At 36.8% G+C, this 15,310-nt stretch overlaps 1 protein-coding gene and 1 non-coding gene across 2 annotated transcripts in view; both read right to left on the bottom strand.

Annotated features, from left to right (window-relative positions):
• Nucleotides 1–1,853: 1,853 nt before the first annotated feature.
• Nucleotides 1,854–1,927, bottom strand: TRNAT-AGU (transfer RNA threonine (anticodon AGU)). The gene has a single exon. It is a non-coding gene; the product is annotated as a tRNA-Thr (tRNA).
• Nucleotides 1,928–10,212: 8,285 nt separating this feature from the next.
• The window catches only part of Appl (amyloid-beta-like protein), a 152,651-nt gene continuing 147,553 nt past the window's right edge, over nucleotides 10,213–15,310 (bottom strand). Inside the window, exon 11 of the mRNA XM_089243141.1 lies at nucleotides 10,213–13,529. Coding sequence (XP_089099267.1) covers nucleotides 13,263–13,529 — 267 coding nt within the window. The 3' untranslated portion in view covers nucleotides 10,213–13,262. The remainder of the gene's footprint in view (nucleotides 13,530–15,310) is intronic.

Raw genomic sequence — 15,310 nt, 5'->3', positions numbered from 1 at the left:
CACAACCCAGTAGGCAGATGCACTTACATTGGTAAGAACTGGTAATAACGAAATTTCGTTATAACGAAGTGATTTCTCCGGTCTCTTGGAGTTCGTTATAACGGGATTCGACTGCATTTGCTATACGCTAAAATCGTGAATACACCCAGCGTTTTCACAGTATAAATTGTATTTTAATAATTTTATGGCAAGAAATTGCAAATAATAAGGTCTTCACACACATATTTATTCAGGTGTTTTTGGAATTTTAATTATGATTGTGGTGATATACATAGTGCCTACCATAGGCACCGGAACCTAGGGGCTGAGGCCATTTGAGTCTTCCCAATAATTTCTGAAAAAACCATGCAATGCACCTTCTCTTTCCTGCGTAAGCCCTGGAGGAGTCCCGTATATACGGGACGACTAGCCAACTTCCAATGTTTTCTTCATGCCGCCACCTCTGCTACTTCTGACAATGTTTTTGATGCCAATTAGCGATGTCCCGTATTTTACGGATTATTAATTTAAGATCCCGGTTTACCGGATTTTATTTTTCCTCAATCAAATACGGTCATCAGACCATTTGAATATTTTTTTCGTGTGAAATGCATTTCTCTTTACCGCAGTTTGTAGAGCCATCTATTTCCCACACCCTAGAGCAGCGGTTCTCAACCGGTGCTCCGCGGAGCCCTTGGGGCTGCACCTCCCAAGGGATCCGTGACGACTGGGGGAAAATAATATAAATCAGTAAATTTATTAGATAAACAAATAAAAGAGACCTACACAGGTTCTCTCTGCCATAAAAATAATGTACAAAAAAGGGCTCCTAGAGTCAAACAGGGCTCCGTCATAAAAATTATTTACTGGATAGGGCTCCGCGAGTCAAAAAAAGGTTGAGAACCGCTGCCCTAGAGCAATCTCAGCAGTAATTAGCAAATTGCAATTTCAAGCAATAATATTTCCGGCAAAATTTAGTGATATCTCGTGTCGTTCAGAATCGCAATTTCTTACATTCTCCTCGATGATGCAGGCTGTAGTGTGTGAAGGTATAATTTTATTTGAACCCATAGGGAACGATTTCATTAAGTCTGCCTGCCGACAGGTCCGTAACTAGGCTGGGGTAACCAGGGCCGCAACTAAGGGGGAGGGAGCAGGCTGGGTCGCTTGCTCCGGGCGCAAAGACCCGAAGAGGCGCCAATTTCATTCTAAAACCTCTCCTTCAACTTTACAAGGGGGCATCAAAATGCGCGCTTGCCCCGGGTGACCAAGAATCTAGTTGCGGCCCTGGGGGTAACCGGGGCAATGCTCCCACGGGCCCAGGCCAAATTGCACCCCCCCCCCTCCTCCAAAATGAAAACTTATCCATAATTCACATATTTCTTACATATTTTGACAGTTTCTTGTCTGAAGTCGCTGATCTGCGAAATGAGAGGAAGGAGAATATCCCCTCCTTTTCAAGAGGGCCCCCACTCCCCTAAGAAAAAAATCTGCCCCGAAAAGGTTCTGCTGCGGACCTCCTATGTCATAGTTTCCCGATCATTTCATTCCATCGCCCCCCCCCCCTTTTTCTTCAGAATTTTATCCCCCTCTCATTGCCCCCCGAGATTATTCCATCCCTCATCGGAGGGGAGGGGGGAAGGTATTGCCCACTTCAGGAAACACTGACACATGCCATGATAGGTTGGGCCTATGCATGGCTTCACGCTGATTTATTCGATCCAAAAATAATCATGAAATTACGCAAATGCAATGTCCACACACCCACGTGGGCAGAGAGAAATATCAAACTTTCGTGCAATTATTATATCCTCTGATAATAGCGTATCGCACTGAAAAAGGGGAAAAGGAGAAAAAAAAAAATTATCCCCACGAGGCACCGGTGGGATTCGAACCCACGATCTCCTGTTTACTAGACAGGCGCTTTAACCAACTAAGCCACGGCGCCACGACCTCAATGAAGAAATGTTACGCTCATATCCATCGAGCTCAGAGTTTTCATGAACAGTAGGCTATCTGACCATATTTATTCTTTCGTGATTTTGCATATTTCATTATTTTTATGCAATAGAGCATTTTTTTCATGATTTTCAGTCATTTTTTTTTCTTCTCCATTTTTCATGAGCGTTTCAGTAATTTTAATGAATTTTTTTTTTTTTTTTTTCATGTGATGATTTCAGTAATTTTTACGGCATTTTCCCGATTTTTCAGTGATTTTAACGCATTTTTCATGATTTTCAGTAATAATAATAATAAATATTTGCATATGGGGCCCAGACCCACGCAAAGATGGCGTACAATTAAAAAAGAAAACCACGATTCATTATTAATTGCACATAATAACCAACTAACATTATGGTAACAATTCGGGAAAACAAAAATCGGCCATCCAATATAAAAAACTTCACAACATCGTTAACAAAAAGAAATAATTTTCCCCAATTTGACATAAATTCGGGATTTTCGGATAAGTTGGATATTGTGAAAATGAAATTTTGTCCCTGCTGGGATTGCGGAAATACACGATTTTGAAAGAATCCTTCTTTGGGGCCATTCAAGTATTACGTAAGCAAATTTTTAGCCATTTTTGACCCCCCTCCCCCCTTGTCAGTAAAATTTCGTCATCAGCTCTGCTCCTCTGAATCCATAACCAGTGATGGTAACCTTGTCAAGCAAAATTTCCCTTTAGACTAAATTTTTCCCACGCATTCCGAAAATTGTCCTGCCACCTATTAGTGGAAATATGCAGTCGAGCATTTTACACTAGAGAGAGAAAAACATTGTTTTGCATGTATATGTATTTTTTTCAATAAAAATTCTTTTGTTTGATGAACTCTCAAAATTTCCCACAAACACCAAGAAATTTCCCATGTGGGCCAATTTTTCCCACGAATATGGGAAATTTTACACGAGTTACCATCACTGATCCTAACTCATATTGTCATAGGGGGTGGTTGATTACGTAAGCATTATCCAAACCCCCCCCCTTTACCCCTTCTCACCAAAAGTCAGCAAATCGGAAACACCCTGCCCCCCCCCCCCATCGATGATGACGTAATATTTGAACGGTCCCTAAGTCATACCTTCATAAAGGGTGGTTGAAGACGTAAGTATTATTCAAACCCCCTTGTCATCAAAAGTCAGCAAATCGGAAACCCACCCCCCCCCCCCATCGGTGATGACGTAATACTTGGACGGTCCCTTTTTATAGATAAAATAGTGAGCATTCGAATAAATTATGAAAAGTGTCGAAAAAATTATTGAAATTACTGCTTCAATTCCGGTCAGGATTTAATATGACATATCAACTAGGACTAGGTCATGGGCGGAGGTACGGGTGGGGGGGGGGCTGCCCCCACATCCTGAAGCAGAGCCCTAGGCTGGGATCTTCTACGCCCCCCCCCCCGACCAGACTTTCACGGGGCCCCTTTATGATGAATTTATAGCGTGAAAAAACAAAAAAAAAATGATTAAAAAATCACACCGGGCCCCGGGGGCTGGAGCTGGGGCCACCTTCTATAGACTAGAACAAGTCTATCTCCGCCTATGCATTAGGGAAACGCAAGAAGTTATGAATTGATGAAAGTGATCGTTTTGAGTTGTTAGGTCTTATGTATCTTTAAAAATGTGGGTAATGTGAATTCCATGGGAAAATGTTTTCTGAGCGCAGCCGGTGTCACTTGCGGGTCCCAAATGAATGAGAGCCCAGTTATACGGAGTAAACTCAAAATATTAAAGGCCCAATTACGGCTGTTATTCAGTGTTTCAACAGGGCATTGAAACAAATTTCGGGGAGTCTGCTATCTGGAAGCGTTAAGATTTTACGGGCGTCTCTACCGCCCCTCCTGAAAATCATTATTTTAGTTTTGCATGAGGGGAGCGCACGGATCTCCCTGCAAAACACCGTTAGTTATATCAATTCCAGACCCGACTCAGAATTTCACGATGATGCCTGGCCCTTAAAGCGGGCCATCAATCAACATACGGGCTGGGGCCCCTTGGGGACCTCCGGTGAAGAGAAAGACAAGTGAGTAATGTATGTGCAAGTGTGAGTGAGTGTATGCGGAGTGAAGGTTTGGCACAAGGCTCATTTAAATGGTCGAAAAACGGTCTCTGGCGATTAATTGAATTAAAATTCAAATAACGATGTTAAAATGCCGCCACTGCCTCAGTTATATCAATTGAGTTTGTAAGTCTGTTCTTATTTTTGCTTTGGCATTGCCAAAAGACCGCAAGAGATGGTCAACAACCTGGAGCTCATGCTAAGTGAATAGAGTTTAATTCACAATAATGAACGATCCAAGGAGTCAAATGCCTGAGATAGGTCAACAAAACATATGTAGAGTTTACCTTTTTTTCTGGCGTGTGTGCAACTGGATAAGGGAGTCAATATGGTCAACGCACCTTCTTTCCCTCCGAAATGTGCATTGATTTTCCGACAAGATATTGTTGCGGTAAGATCATAGTTCCAGTCTCTTGGCCAATATGGAGGGGAAAATGCGTTCCATAGAATTTGAAAGAGACACCGGTCTCTGTAGTTATGGAAGGTTTCGAAATTCGGAAGGTTTTTCTGTCACCCTTTTTAAAAATAGGAGCCACAATCACCTCGCTCCATGCTATTGGGCAAATACTGGAAGACAAAATATTATTGAAAAGGCAGAGGACATTTTTCTAAAATAATTTCCGGGGAGTTTATTGTGAATTTTCGTTGGGTAATGCAGTAACTTCCGGGCGACTTGTTTAATTGCAGATTGCGAACTACTGATTTCATCTCTGCGATCGCATCGATGAATCTGAATACAGAAGTGAATAATTTTGGTGAGTAGTAATTGAGGATGGGAGCCGTATAATTGAGATATAGCTTCTTTTGAAAAACCCGATCTAAAGTGGTTAAACCATTAATCGACCGTAATATTTGTAGCCGGAGGTTTTGTTTTACCGAATATTTATGGAGTCCCGAAAGTCCTTACCGTTAGAAAGAGATATTTTATCCCTCAAGTTTTTGAAAAAAGCGGATTTGATTGAAAAAAAGATTTCACTATTTTTATGCAATAGAGCATTTTTTTCAAGATTTTCGGTAATTTTTTTTTTCATCATTTTTCACGAGTTTCATTGATTTTAGCGCATTTTTTTTCATGTAATGGTTTCAGTAATTTATTTATTTATATATATATATATATATATAAATAAATAAATAAATAAATTATATTATATTTATTATATTATATTATATTAAATTATATTATATAATATATATATATATATAATTTGCCTACCTTTTAGCATCGTTTTTGGCAAAGATTGGTAATTTCCTCCAGGAAATATTTTCAGTATATTTATAAAGGCATAATTTTTAGGTTTTTGCGAGAAATTTTAGGTTTTTTTAGTGCATACAGTGAACCTCCCTTAACGGACACTCCCCGTTAGCTGACACCTCCTGTTAACGGAAACTTTTCTGATCCCCGGCCCCGTGGAATGTACTTCACTCCCCGTTAGCGGACAGTAACATTAGACAAACTAATTTTTTTCCAACCTCTAATTTGTGAATTTTTGTTCACAAATCGAGACCTTTCTTCACGCGTATCAACATGGGCAAGAAAAACCAACATTACCATTCGGTGATTGATTATGCATAATCTTAAGCTCGTATAGGTGAATATGATAAGCCGTCAATTAATTACTTGATTAACTGAACATAGGTATAGTCCAGAATGCTGATTCCGAATGGTAATGTTGGTTTTGCTTGCCCATGTTGAGATGTGCGAAGAAAGCCAACATTACAAGACTAATAATGTTGTTAAGAGCGTTTATTTCTTCTCCACACACTTACTTTAATTTAATTTTTATTGCAAAATATGTGCTGTACAATGGGGTGAACAACAATGATACGTGCACTACTACGGGTAAAAATAATTAATGGGTTTAATGAAGAGAAGAAAGTTGGTAAATTTTTCCATATTTATCAGACTTTATTTGGGAATTATGCATAATCACCGGTAAAAGCGATAAATGTAGTGAAATTTAGTCAAACTTTCTTGATTATTATGATTATGCACAGCTGCCGGTGTATCACTTTTACACACAGTACCATATAGAAACCAATTGCGACCGAAACCATAAGTCGTATAAATGTTAAAAGTCGTACAAACCACGTTGTGTGTTGGTGTACATCGAGGTTGTTGCTGTCTGTATATCGTACCTCCTCAATAGCGGATACTCCCCATTAGCGGACAAAAATCTTGGTCCCATGGTTTTTCGTTATCGAGAGGTTCTAGTGAAAATGCATTTTTTATGCTGCATTTTTCTGTCGGTTTTTGGGTCACGTAGAAAAATAATATTAGCCAAAGCGGCACCTGCTATTTATCATAGGACCTGATCCTGCTATTGTGGAGTGCCTCTATGCAACCGAGAAAGCCCTCCGGGCCGTAATTGGCGAGCGGGCGGGGGTCTAGTCCACCAATTACGATCTTGAAACAGCCATGGGCGGAGATACGGGGGGGGGGCGTGGCATTCCCCCCCAGCGTCAAAGGTGGAGTCGACTGATCTAATGTATATATGCATATATGAATTGTCGTCATCATCATCTTGCCCCCCCCCCCTCCCCCAGACTTCCAAGTCTATCTCCATCTATGGAAACAGCCCTGGGGTTTGTCTATTAAAGAATCAGGGACTATCTTATTTCTCCAATTCAGAAACAAACGAAATGAGTCGAACACTCTATGCCTCATAATTAATAATAAATACCCCTCCATTGAAAAGCACTGCTAAAAGCGGTTGTTTGGTTGGAAAACAATTGTTTTTCAATGTTGGTGTAGTGGTGCCACCTGCAGTAAACATATAAGGAATATAGCCATGTGTCCTCACGTTAAAAGTTTGGGAAAATCTTGTAACCATACATCCCGGAAGGGACCGAGCCTGGGTCGCGTGTGGTTCGACAGAGGGATACTCCAGATCTATTTCTCTGCGCGCAGAATTTCGATACCTGTGCGGAATGACAAAATAACAATGCTACTACTTTTTATAATATGGGGAATTCTTTTCTGACAGCAATAAACTCCATGTATACGGAAGCACATTCCTAGACTCTAAACGTTCATATCTTGTAAAACTTATTCGCCATGAAAAAAATGGTGCCTTTTCTGTTACTTCTGTCCATACCCAATAAACAGGTAAAAATAAAATTTTATCAATAAAAATGTGTTTTCCAGTACTATTGGAAATAAGTACACAGTTCAGTATGTGTACTTACATGCCATAGATGTAAGAACATCATTGAACTAGAACTCCTACACCTATTATATAAAAAGCGCAACGATCGCTTCGATTGAAATTGGTAACCTGTTTCTGATTAACGTGCCGCATAGAAAAAGTCAATATAGTAATATTAATATTTAAAGTCAATAATAAAAAGTCAATACTAATAAATATAAGCAATAATATTGATTAAATTGTCACATTTGCTTCAAAATTTTAACAGTTACCATTTGTGTACGGTAAATTAACACTAGTGTAGTAATTTGCGCCAATTTTCTGCTCCGAGCAGAACAGTTATTACCACAGCAAAGACCGAAAAATCTTGGTTACAAATTTTAGAAAGGAATTTTAATTGTCATAAAACAAGCAAAATAATGGTGAATCATACTGAAGTTATGATTGAAAACACCTTGAAATTTTTATTAATAATGTATAGATAAATATTGCTATAAATAAATTTCATCACATTTTTGTAAAATGATGGAAATGTTAATCACTACCAATCAATTCCATTTTTAACATTGGTAGAGTGAGAATAGGTTATGTAAATACAGTCATTCATAAAATTAATTACTAATTGAAAGGTATATGATATGAACGCTTTGTGAACTACGAGATTTATTTTTGAAAGTAAGTGTAATCTGAATGTTTTAACCCCTGAAAACTGTTAACAATGTAAATCAGTACATTGATATTGTTTTATATTAGTAAGAATATTTTATATATAAAGGGTTACATATAATTAAAAAAAAAATTACAGATGGTTGTTTTTTACGCAACCATTTTGCCATTGGCTGATCAATATCTCTATCTAAGTAGAGAAACCAAAACGAAGACAAGAGCTCGATCGTCATGGCTCAGTATTTCGCACCAACTAGCAACGGCAAGTTTTCCTTGGCGTTTTTTTATGATTATTTCAGTTAAAGCACACATCGCACCCCGCCAAGAAAAGTGCCATTAACTCAAAAATCCTAAAATTGCAGAATAACGAAAATAAACTTCACTTTTTCAGTACAAAAGGCAGTTTACTAAAACGAAACTTGCTGCTTAGCGGCCAGTTTTGTAGTTACAGGAATGTCAATATTACTGACTTGCAAAGAAAAAAATTGTTGTTTTGAACATGAAGTTAACCCTAATTCGTGAATTTTTGAGTTATGTCACTTTTCTTGCCGGGGTGAAAAGATCGTAGCGAGGAATGGGGGGATCTGGTCCTTCCTCCCCCGAAATGAGAGAAAAAAGAAAATAAAGATGGCCAAATCTATTGTTCTATCACTTTGCCGTTGCTCAAAATTTGAGTTGTTCGCATTCTGAAATCTCGTTCGCCAAAGTTTTGGAAGGGGGCACACAAAATTTCGTCTCTCTCTTTCAAATTCTTTCGGTTTATGGGGGGAACAACGAAGGCACATCGTAAACACAAAAAGGAACAGTATCGCATTTTGGCAAAATATTGTTCACAAATTTTCCATCGTGAAATTTTGAAAAAGTGACATAACATTGCGCCATCGAGCACAGAATTATACTAGATGTTTACCCGCGGCTTCAGTGATGATTTTCCCATATAGCATTTGAAACCCTCATGATCTCCTTGGTGGTTGAATTTTCAGAGATCCCGTTTTAGTGGGAGTCTACATTATAAAGCATAATACTGACAAAATTTCATATTTATAGCTTCAGCGATGATTGCTCCATTATACTCTTTGAACCCAAATTAGGGTATGACTTTCGAAAAATCCCTTCTTAGCGATTCGCTAAATTATAAAATAAAAATACTGACCAAATTTCATATTTTTCACTTCAGTGGTTTCTGCTTGGTGTGATGCCCTACATAACCTTTAACCCCCCCCTCCCCCGCAAGCTCCGTTTACATGTGCAAGATTGTAGTTACTTAGGTGATTATTTTCTGCGTGGCAACTTTTTCTCCTCACGAGGGAAAAAAAGGAGCGGCGGAGATCCGTCAAAAGAGTCCCATCTTTGTTGCGGAATAATGGTAGGCGACTCCGACCTCCTCCTATAATCCTTTGTGCCGAGAAAACTAGAAAAAAGCTTTTTCGTCAGCCAACCACTTCCGTTCAACCTACGTGACAACTTCCAGAAAGTGTGGGGGGGGGGGGGGGAGATACCACCATAAACTAAATGTCAACGGGTTGCTAGCGGAAATCTGTTACCGGTAAATTCCCGGGATATTTCCCATGTACACGGAGCTGGAATGGGAGATACAATTCGCGAACTGGCAAAAAAAAAAAAATCGGGAGGGAAAATTTCCTAACTTGACTTTCATATTTACACTGTACTTTGCTGCTATACACACGAGAAATGCAATCTTGCGTAATCTTTGGACCTAGATGGCGCTAACGAAAAGTAAAAATGTAAATCTGCACAAACGTTATAGCTTCATGCAACAGTAATAATATCTAGATGCATAATCTTGTAATATAATTACATAGATACATAATCTAGTGTTCAGTTACATAATCTAAAAACTAGATTACTTATATTCTATGCAAAAAAAAAACCATTTCAAAAGTTTTTTTTAATTAAACAAAATAATTTATTTAAAAATCTTGAAATTTTTAAGTATGATTTTCTGTAATTCTCTTATTCCTAGTCGTATGAATATAATGAAAAAAAAAAACCAGATTTTAAAAAACTACAGAAAAAAATTAAAAATTTATAAGGCAAGTGGTTAAATTAAGTGTCTTGTATTCAGAGGTAAATGAGTAATTATTCAAAGGGATATGGACCAGGACATCTGTCCCTTAAACGGAGGTTTGACTATTATATTTCTGTGAACTATTGCATTTGGGGGTACACATTTCACATTTAAAATGTGTCAGAAAACATCAACCTCTCAGTCGTAACAAAATTTCAAGGAATCTTCAATGATGTTACAACTGAGTTTGACAGTATTTAGACGCTTTGCCTCTCTATAAAAGTATGAAGCAAATTTAAAAAAAAAAAAACCAAAACAAATACAAAACATGGAGTCATAGCCCTTTATTTGAAACTTTTACCATTTACCAAATTACAGAGACCACTTCGGCATTTTTACTAACAATATTGGTTTTTTTCCCCATCATCTTTTGAAAAACTGTAATACACAGAATACTAATGCCTTTCCGTCCATATTATTTTTTTTCTTCAAATACAATTCTCGCCAAATGCACATTAAATTTTTAAACATTTTTGATACACGACTGCACTTTTTATTTTTTAAATACATGTATATAAGTAGTAATAATGCTAGACAAAATATTAATAAAACATACAAAAAAAAAAAAAGAGACACAAAAGAATAAAGGAAAAAATGCATTACAAAAATAAAGAAAAATTTCTAGAGCAAGAGAACAGGGGGCACAACTAGTTATGATATGTGCAAGCATTTCATTTTTTTTTTCATAATGCAAATACAGCTTTAATACAGAGGATATTATAGCAGTATTTTCATTCCATTACATTTCTTACACAACATAAGATGCAAAAAAACAAAAAATAGCAATGTTGGCAGAAAAAAAAATTCATATTATGTACTGTGTACATACAAACTCATCTGATTGTCCTCAGAACAGAAAACAATGAAGTACTGAGTGCCGTCTTTTTTCAATTCCTGGCTACATGGATTGCGATTTTAATTGATCAATCAAAGTAAAACAAAAGTCATCAGCAACGGAACAAATACACTCAAAGAAATCAAATATATTTTTTCTTCAAAAATCAAGTCTCAAACCTTTCAGCGATAGAAAAACATACCAATAAGTGCAGTAAAATATGTAACACACACTGCCATTCACTCTAAATCAATAATTACTCAACCAACACTATTGCAGTACAAACTCATCCTCGACAACCTGTAAAACAGAACAGGCTATGAAAAACTAAAAAAAAAACAATTACACTTCCCATTTCAGCACATCACAGTCAAAGACCACTCGCCCACAGAAAAGGGGAAAGCAGCACATTTCCCTACCAGCAACAGAGCACTTATCGATATTTCTTCACCTAGATATGTATGTATAATCATTTCCAAGTCATATGTTTCATTCCTCTCGCAATAATTAAGTCTTTGCACACTCCAAAAAATGAAACTAACGATTTATTTGTAAACCAATATTCAAAATTCAACTCGCAAATGCTGAATTAAAAAAAACTATTTAGAACAAGTGGCAAAACCATGCAGCAGAAATTAAATTCACTGCGCTATGTACCATGATGCAAAATAATAAAAAAAACAATCTGAAACATGTGTGTATAGTAAAAGACAAAATAAAGTGACCATGAACCACCGCAGGATAGAAAAAAAGCCTGTAAATGCGTATTCTAAAAAAAAAAAAAATAGCGACACTAAATATATAATATATATATAAAAAAAATCCTTGAAGTACACAACTGAAATATATTAATTTCTGCATATGCAAACGGGAGAAAAAAAAAGTTATTTACTTTTTTCTTTCCTCTTTTATGATACGCCACTGACTACAAACTCACTACACGATATTTTTGTTTTAATTACAGTCTGTATAAAACTGACACATGTATACAACAGCTATACATAATATAACACATGCACAGGACACCACTGCTTAGATGAAAAGATTTTATAAAATACAGCGATATATGTTATGTGTGTCGTATGCTGCACGATCAAGTGTACTGCCGTTTTTTTTTAATTATTATATTTCTCTACATCGTATTTTCATCGAGAAAGATAAAACAAATACTCTTAATCTCTTCTTTAAATTTTTTTAGATAAAATCTTATATTTAGAGAAATACAATGAAATTAAATGCAAGGAGAAAAAAGAAAAGAAGGTAATTTCAGTGATTTTTTTTTTTTGAGAGAGAAACGTGGTAATTCGTCAAACGATACTGATTTTTTAGTGAAACATTTTGAATTTTTCCAATCGCAATAAAACAGAAATTTCCATTACCACTTGGAATATTAATTAACATCAAGGAATCACACCTTTATGTACAGTTACGATACTTTCGACACAGCAGTAAAGCATGATTATATTTTGTAGGTTTTTTTTCCTTCCAATTCACATTAAACAGTCATCACAGCACAAACATGGCACAGAAGGGAGAAATAAAACAGGAGGAAAAAAAAGAAGTTCCAGGAATGTGTAAATACTCGGGAGTTTTCACCCCCAAGAAACTTGAACACTACACACTACATTATGTGGCACTAATAACAGAAAACTGCAATATATATATATAAGCATATGCCCATGCTCGATCACATATTTAACACAACAGCCGAAAATCTCACCCACTGATAATGAGGGCAACAGTGCATGTTATAAGCAGCGATCAGTGGAGCAAAATATTCGAGTATGGCAAATGGTAATGACTACATACGTGTTTTCCCACCCCATTAATTTTTTTTTTCATGTCAAAAAATTGACTTTTGTTTACAAGGAAGAAGCTATAATTTAAGCGATTTTGTATCCTGAAATAGCTGCATATATATATATTTTTGGATCCAAGTCTTATATAGCCGATATTTCCATTGGTTATAAGAAAAGTCCTTTATACACGACTCGGGTTACATGCATCTTAGATACGGATCATACATATACATAAGAATATGATTTTTATTTATCGAATACGTAGATCGCTACGGAAAGAAAAATTGAATTTTAATCCAATTGCGAAGTATGTTAATCCATAATTAACCTGATTTTTCCGAATGCCTCTGTCAAAAGTTTCATGTTACAATACCATTAACAACAGAATAGGCCACGACTTAGAACATAATGCGATTGGGATGAAAAATGTTCAACAATTTGACAGGGGGGAAGTAATATAGTAAAAAATAAATTATATATGCTCCTCTACATGTTGAAGATGTTATTACATACATATATATATATAAGCCCCCCTTTTTTTGTCCCGTTAATTATTACTTTTTTTGAGCTATGAATGAAGTTTTGTTAATACTAAAAATTATAACTATCGAATCTACAGGGGTGTTGGTTAGTGGTAAACAACACGTGAGAGAAGCGTTTTCATGTGAACATATTCATGGCAGCTTCAATTGGCCTGCGCTTCGAAATACTTGTAGGTGGGGTTCTCATATCCATTGATCTGCATGTTAGCCACGTGCCTCTCTTCTGGTGTGGCGGCCTGATCCACTTCTACGAAACCCTGCCCGTGTGGGGAGCGATGCGAGTGGCGCCGCAGAAGAACTATGCCTACAATCATGGCTGTGAGCAGTGCGATTCCGGCAAAAGCGAGGGTAATGTATACACTTCCATTCCATCGTAATCGCTCTACACTCTCTTTCCTCACAGAGAATGTCTGGAATATTCAGAAATAAAAAAACACTAATTAATATAAAAAAATGAAAGATCAAATTGCTGTAGGAATCTGAATGACTAGATAAATACAAAGAGTTGGACTATTGCTCTCAACAGAGCAATACAATAAAAGTCTAACAAGCAGGAAAACTTTTTAAACAAAGGAATGTCTTCACTTAACACTAGAAAGATGGATCGCGAGAGTATACCAAGAAAGACGGGATGGGGTCAAAATGACTCCCCCTATAATTTTTTTTCAATATTCGGATATCTTAATGTTTCAAATCACGGTATATAATTTTTAAAACATACAGACATGCCAACTTTTGAAATCCAGAAATCCGGAGATTCTCCCGAGGGGGGTAGCCGCCCCCCTCCCCCGACACTCATAGACTTGATAAAAAAAAAAGTTCATAAAATTTTTTTTTGAAAAAAAATTTTTTTTTAAATAAATTAAGAAAAAGTTACATTCCCCCCCCCCCTCCAGGCAGGTTCTGCATTGCTCCTGAGAAGAATATAATTCCATGCCAGTCTTTCCATGCAGAATAGAGAAATCACATCTACATACTGTTTACAAAGTATGCGTTTCCTTTCGTGGATGCTATCAGTGATTGATAATCTTGGGTATATGAATTCTTAAAAGCTTTATATTTAGCTGTATATAGCTTAAAGTTTTATATTTTCTTTCTGAAGATGTTTAATTGGAAGAAATGATTAAAAAAAAATTCAAATTACAAAGCTGCGGATGAAAAAAAGTGTTTACCGCGTGGATGTTAATGGAATTACAATAACGATTATATAGGAATTTTGGCAACCAAGGGCTTCCCCCTGATAAATGATTGCTACGAAAACGAAGTAGCGTCTTTGCCAGTTGCTTAAATGCGGTCACAGAGACTTTTCCTTACGGCTGCTCGATGGAAATGACTACGGCTGTCCTCTTTGGGTGTTTTGCCTAACGACGATGGTATTTATTGACGCCACGACAACGTGAAAGCTCACGTAAAATCTCATTTTCTGCCAAAATCCGGAGAAATTTTAACAAATCCGGAGAGCTGGAGGATGGATTAAAAATCCGGAGTCTCCCGCTTAAATCGGGAGAGTTGGCAGGTCTGAACATAGTTATAACACAAAAAACAAAGTGTGAAACCACTGACCTGTTAATATATTTTGTGTTTATCTAGAACTCAAAGCATTCTGTACAAATCACTTCCCTCGATGATCATTTGATGTACACTGGTTTTTTGCATTGCATTGCGTACAAGATTGAAGTGTTTTATTGTCTTTGCAGTTCCTTCTCTCTCTCTTGGCATTTCTGTCGTTTTTTTGTTTCCATAGGTGTTCTACATATTATCACATTTTGAATTGTAGTTTTCAAGTTGAAATACTCAGCACATAACTGCAATATGCAAGTTCTCCAAATGACCTTTTTCCTGTCACTTGTTTGTACAAAATCCAAGCATTTATCGCTGACGTATCCAAAATGTTAGAAAATACTTGCATTGGCTAGCAACGACTTCCAGTCTTGGTTGTGTATAATCTCACCATTTGATTCACGATGTCGACTCCATATATTTAGTTTTGTTATAATAGGCTTCTAGAGTTACTCTCATCTATTCTTTGCAACTCCTGGAGTATTTTTTCTTCAGTAAATATACATTTTCTAGCCATTTCTAAACTATTTGAAATGATCACATACACTCAAATTTTCTACGTCCCAGGACAAACAACTTATCGGATAAAATGGAAAGAATGCTTGACAAAAACCAAAAATTACACACCTGC

This window comes from Pholcus phalangioides, unplaced genomic scaffold (genome assembly GCF_987345545.1).
Source record: "Pholcus phalangioides strain wild (caught in Gottingen) unplaced genomic scaffold, Ppha-v1.0 ptg000015l_1, whole genome shotgun sequence".
Taxonomy (NCBI): domain Eukaryota; kingdom Metazoa; phylum Arthropoda; class Arachnida; order Araneae; family Pholcidae; genus Pholcus; species Pholcus phalangioides.
The sequence above is the reverse complement of the archived record's forward strand: the minus strand, read 5'-3'. Positions and strand labels throughout refer to the sequence as shown.